Source organism: Pseudonaja textilis, chromosome 2 (assembly GCF_049901715.1).
Source record: "Pseudonaja textilis isolate UNSWEBS1 chromosome 2, rPseTex1.2, whole genome shotgun sequence".
Classification (NCBI taxonomy): Eukaryota; Metazoa; Chordata; class Lepidosauria; order Squamata; family Elapidae; genus Pseudonaja; species Pseudonaja textilis.
Genome location: NC_141991.1, coordinates 241,524,296 through 241,530,295, shown reverse-complemented (window position 1 = coordinate 241,530,295; position 6,000 = coordinate 241,524,296). Strand labels below are relative to the sequence as shown.

General features: G+C 40.6%; 1 protein-coding gene across 3 annotated transcripts in view; it reads right to left on the bottom strand.

Annotated features, from left to right (window-relative positions):
* The window catches only part of ATP8B1 (ATPase phospholipid transporting 8B1), a 95,447-nt gene continuing 89,447 nt past the window's right edge, over window positions 1-6,000 (bottom strand). For all 3 annotated transcript variants that reach the window (XM_026715318.2, XM_087927444.1, XM_087927443.1), the window contains exons 27-28: window positions 2,826-2,956; window positions 1-1,876 (exon numbers count right to left, since the gene is read on the bottom strand). In XM_026715318.2, coding sequence (XP_026571103.1) covers window positions 1,646-1,876; window positions 2,826-2,956 — 362 coding nt within the window. In that variant the 3' untranslated portion in view covers window positions 1-1,645. The remainder of the gene's footprint in view (window positions 1,877-2,825; window positions 2,957-6,000) is intronic.

Below are 6,000 nucleotides of genomic sequence, written 5' to 3'. Positions count from 1 at the left end.
AAAAGATTAAAAGGCACTTTACTTATATATACATAATGCTTTAAGAAATAAAATATTTACATTTTATAATTGAGATACACGTGTACAATCAATGTATTAAAAGTTGCAAATATTGCACTTAGATTAAACGTCTGAAAGATAAAGACTAACCTCGTCCTCATTTCTGAATAGAAAAATCAATTTTTGAATCAAAATAAAATCTGCTGTCTTTTACCAAAAAGCTGTAAACTTTTCAACATTCAATAGTAAAAATGAAGGAATGTGCCAAGTCCATGTTCCTTAGGGATGAGTTCTGTTCATCCATCTACACAAATCTGAGGAACAGTTGTGAATATTGAAACAGGGTCATTTGGTGCATACTAAGAGTATTGAAATGTAAACCATTTTTAAGTCCCAACACATTGAAATGTGTAGATGAATACATTTTTAAAAAGAACATCGTCCTCTTTACTATTAAAAAAAATCATGTAGTAGATTTATCTTAAATGAAAAGTATTCTCTTGCTCCAGGTGATGGATGCTTCAAATTGTGCCTCTCGTTCCCACAAACCAAGACGTATCACTCCCTCTGGTGAAGATGTTTTTGATTTCGAACATGAACTTTCTGTGCCCAAATGGCTGAGCATTATTAAAAGCATGCAGCCCTGATTGACCAGTATAACTTTTGTTGAATAATGCATTATGCGCTTTCTTTCAAATGTGGTGAAATTGACATTGTCATCTTCAAGCATGATGCTGCTCAGATATTACTCCTTCACAGAACTCATTCCAACATAAAAGACAGTGCTATATAAGAATCACCTCCTGTTGTTTAATGGGCTAGGTGGCCATTTCCCATCACCAAGAACAACCCACGGATGAAATCAACCAACATACCCAAAAGGAAAATCTCCACAGATTGACTCCGTCTTTCTTATTTCTCAAACCAATACAAATAATACAGTAAGATTTGTAATAAAGGTGAAAAGGCCGGGTATAAAATACATTACTGGAAAGGCACATTCATTCTTGCTGCTACAAAGCTGCTACATGTTTAGAGAGGGGAGACCCCCACAATGCCCAAAGTAAAAGCTGTTGTTTTCCTGAAAATATATAACAAGCTATTGTTTCCTTAAGGAACTTCTGGGGAAGACACCTTTAATTACAAACTCGAAAGCCTGTTGAACTTTCGCTACCCAAATGTCTGAACATTACTAAGAGCATGCAGCTCCGATCAACCAGTACAACTTTGTTGGATAGTCCATTATGCTCTAAAATGCACAAAAAATGCAAAAAAAAATCATTCTTAGGCTGCCAAAGAAGAATGATATGATGGTAGAATAAATTAACGGAATGAAATGGCACTCAGACACTACTATTTAAAAACACCTTAAAATTGTTGGGCTTGAAGTCCAAGGCATAAGGATATCCCTCAGTTCCAAATAAAAGCAATGTTTATGCAAGGACGGAGAATTAAAAATACTCAGCCATTCGGTCTGTCCAATTTTAGTCCCGAACAAAGCAATTGGGGGAAAAAATAATTAGACTCCCTTCATAATCCTGCACGTGTTTTTCAAAAAAAGAAAAAGAAGCCACCGTCCTTTGTAAAAAAAAATAAAACTTTTTGTGCTACCCTTCCTCTGTTTTCTGTGGGATTGGGCAAGTCATCAACTGTTTTCTTCAGCTCGCCTAATTTCGGCCAAATTGTTGCCCAGAACTGCTGTTAGGGAAGCTCGCCTACGACGGATGATACGCCCAGAAGCGATGAGGTCAGCGTAACCTCGCTGGTGGGAGAAGGCATACGCAGAACGACGACCCGTTACCCCACGACGGAGAACGCTCTGCCTTCGCTTCCACTTCTCCTCTTCGGCCTTGTACTTTTTGCGATTCTTCCGAATCTTTAAAGGAGACAATTGTAGAACAGATTAAAGTTCAGTAGCAGTTATTAGAGAAGATTCAACCTCTAAGCCTCCTGGGATTTTTGGAGCACTAGGAGTGATTTTTTTTAAAAAAAGAATTTATTTATTTTTTAAAAAATCCCTCTCTGTGACTGACTGTTGGAGCCATAAATTTTCAAGTATAGACAATATAGCAAATGCTCAATCAAACTTGGGTGTGGAAATTCCTGCACTCCTACCCATGGCTGAAGTGCTGGAGGAGTCATAGACAAATGGAGGGTCCCACAGTTCAGGCTTGTTCCCATTATTCTAAATACAGGTGGACCTCAATTTATCACTAATTCCTTAATAGCCATTCAAAGTTATGATGGGTACCTATGACCAGTTCTGCAGTTCTGATGGCCACCCCCTCCAATGCTCAGCAATTAGTTCTCATTTATGGCCCTTTGAGCCACGTGACTGCATTTTATGTTGGTTTTGCCCCAAACCAACGTTTACTTCTGGTTTTTGGCAAAACTGGGAGATAGTGATTAATAGGTTTGCTTGATGACCGTTAAAAAAAAAAGGTTGCAAAACTGGGTGGTCATATGGGTGACCCACTTTAAGACTATCACAACTCAGGATTTATTTATTTTTTTGGTCTTTTAATGGCCCTGTAATCTCTTGCATCGGGGTGGAGTCAGAGCTGGGTGTTTACTGGCCGGATGCCCTTCCTGTCTCCAGCACAGAGTTCGCAGCTGATATTTACTCATTGTGCCCAGAGAGAGAAATACCTGCCGCTACCTAGGATCGAACTCACAGCCTCCTGATTGTGAGGCGAGAGCTCCACCTCTAGGCCACCGCACCACACACAACTCATGATTCATGATTATACAAAAAAAAAAAACCCTAACCAGCTCTTCTTCAACTCGTTGGTAACTTGGATTAATAACCAGAATCTCCTACATACCTTTTCACTTTTTGTAGGCCAGATGGTCATCATCAAGAACCGGAGGGCAATGATGGGCAGCAAACAGAGAGTGACAGACAGTATTATGGTCAACCAGATATATGGCTGTCGAAGGGCATTTGAAGCGGTACCTGGGAAGGAGACATGACAGTTACAATTAGGTGGCTGTTGTGGTTAGCCGGCAGCAGGTGCCGATGGCTGAGGAGAGCGAGGACTCAGATGAGGGGCCAGGACCATTAGGAAGTGGACTGCTGCCTTCAGAGATTGTGGGGGCTGGCAGCAGTGATGAGGAGGTTCCCGAGGAGCCTGAGCCAAGTGCACGTGCGCACAGGGCTGCTTGTAGGAAAGAGCAGTTACAACAGCACAGGCGACTTGGGAGTAAGGCTGCAAGGTAATGACCCCTCCCTCAAGAAGAAAAAAGCCAGCTGGGAAACAAACCTTCTTTGCAGAAGGCAAAGACGTTTTGAAACTACAGCTTCGTGGACAATCTAGTATCCTGAGTTTGTATTGCAAATTATTTCTAGTCTGTTATCTTTTGGCAAGGCTTGTACTTATCACAGCTAATTATTTTGTAAAAGCATTACAAGGTTTTTGTTCCTTTTGAATTTGTGTTTGAACAGTGGCTAATGCATGTGCAGTTCCTTCAAACCAACAAAACCTAAAAGCAATCTTTAAGGTGCAACAACAGAGGCATCCCAAGGACATGAGCAAATGATGAAAGCCCCATCACACAGAGATCCACTCCCATATATGCGAGGAGGGCAGAGCTTCCATTGCAGTGACGCCATGTTGCTCTGTTTTTAAAAATGCATCAGAACTTTGTATTGTGATATGACTACTGTAGGTTTTTTTTGGGGGGGGGGTGACACAGGTGATACCTTTCTGTTTGTAAAGTACAGGTAGTCCTCGACTTATGACCATGATTGAGGCCAGAGAATTACGGTCGTAAATTGTACCACTGGTTCAGTGGTTCATTATCTGATCAACCAAATTTTAGGACATTTTTGTGGTAGTATTAAGCAAATCACCATAGCCATAAAGTAAATGCCAAAGTTGTTAAGCAAACCCATTATCTGCAATGGGTGGGGTTTTTGTGTGCCAGAAATGGGAACTAAATACAGATTTCTGAAAAAACAAACAAATTGTAAATAGCAATTTACATGTGACTGAAAGATGCTGCAAAAAGCCGTAAATGTTGGATGGTGGTCAAATGCCCAAAATATAGTCATGTGATTGAGGGGGACAGCCATCAGAACTTCAAATCTGGGTGGTAAGTACCTTTTTGGGGTCCGTCATAACTTCAAACTGTTGCTAAGGGACCGGTCGTAAGTGGAATATATGCTTTTTATATTACGTTTTTGATTCTTTTGCACTTGTTCTCCATGCACAGTTTTTGTGCAGCTCAGAAACTGGTTGTCTTTCAACATAATGGTTGGTTCATGCATAATCTAAATAAAAATACCTTTTGGGTTTAGCATTTTGATTTGTTTGGCTTCATAGAATGTATGATCCAGCTATACGGCTTCTTCCAGGAATCATACTTAAATTGTAGTTTGTGCAAACGATGAGTTTATTTAATTGTTATTTATTTATTTTTATTGAAACATATTGATTTTTTAAAAAGTATAAACTCATTTAATCTCATAAATAAAGGCAGTGGTTAAGAAGTTGGCACTATGCCTGGCATAATGCCAGGTCCAACTCAGTTCTCCGCCAGGAAACCTTATTGGGTGATTTTGGGCCATTCATTCTCATCCTAGTCTACCCTACAAGGTTGTTGTAGTGGGAATAAAAATCTAAGGTGCCTGAGCTCCTGCGGGAAAAATGGGATTATTAAATCTAACTACCAAATCAAAACAAAATAGGTATGAGTTCAAACATTAAATCAAATAATAGACCCATGAAGTGGTGAAATATACTTTAATCCAGCATTATTGTCATAGAGGTCGTCTTCAACCTACAATTCATTGAGTGCAGTGGTGGGATTCAAAAATTTTTATTCCCGGTTCTGTGAGCGTGGCTTGGTGTGCATGGCAGGGGAAGGTTACTACAAAATCCCCATTCTCTCCCCACCCCACTAACCTGCTTTCCAGCTCCGTTCTCCTGTGCAGGGCAACAAAAGAAGATCCAGCCGATCAGCTGGGACTCGGGAGGTGGAGAATAGATGGGGGCATGGCCAGTTAGAGGTGGGATTTGCCGGTTCTCCGAACTACTCAAAATCTCCACTACCGGTTCTCCAGAACTGATCAGAACCTTCTGAATATCATCTCTGACTGAGTGACCAAAGTTACAATGGCACTGAAAAAAAGTAACATGACCTTTTTTCAATTACACCATTGCAGCATCCTTACAGTCACATGATCAAACTTCAGGTGCTTAGCAACCGACTCATATTTATGACAGTTGCAATGTTCCGAGGTCATGTAATTGCCTTTTGTAACCTTCTAACAAGCAAAATCAATGAGGAAGCCAGATTCACTTAACGACCATGTTACTAACTTAACAACTTCAGGGATTCACTTAACAACTGTGGCAAGTAAGGTCGTAAAATGGGGCAAAACTCACTTAACAAATGTCTTACTTAGCAACATAAATTTTGGGTTCAATTGTGGTTGTAAGTCGAGTAATACTATCTGTATTACTTCCAAGTTTCATTACATTCTTTATATTGTGTAGGGTCCAGAGGTGGTATTCCGCCAGTTGTGACAGGTTCTGGAGAACCGGTAGCGGAAATTTTGAGTAGTTCAGAGAACCGGCAAATACCGCCTCTGACTGGCCCCGCCCCCATCTATTCTCTGCCTCCCAAGTCCCAGCTGATTGGCTGGGTCTTCTTTTGTTGCCCTGCACAGGAGAACGGAGCTGGAAAGCAGGTTAGTGGGGTGGGGAGGGAATGGGGATTTTACAGTATCCTTCCCCTGCCATGCCCACCAAGCAATGCCCACCAAGCCATGCTACGCCCACCACACCCACAGAACTGGTGGTAAAAAATTTTTAATCCCATCCCTGGTAGGGTCATTTAAATTTCTTCCCTTTTGAAGCTTGCAATCTTTTTCAGTCCAACCTTGAGGCACTACTAAGCTTTTCTTTTTTTAAAAAAAAAAATCAACTGGGACACACAATTTTGACATTTTAAGGCAGTAACTTGTTTGCAGATAGAAAGAAAGAAAGAAAAAAA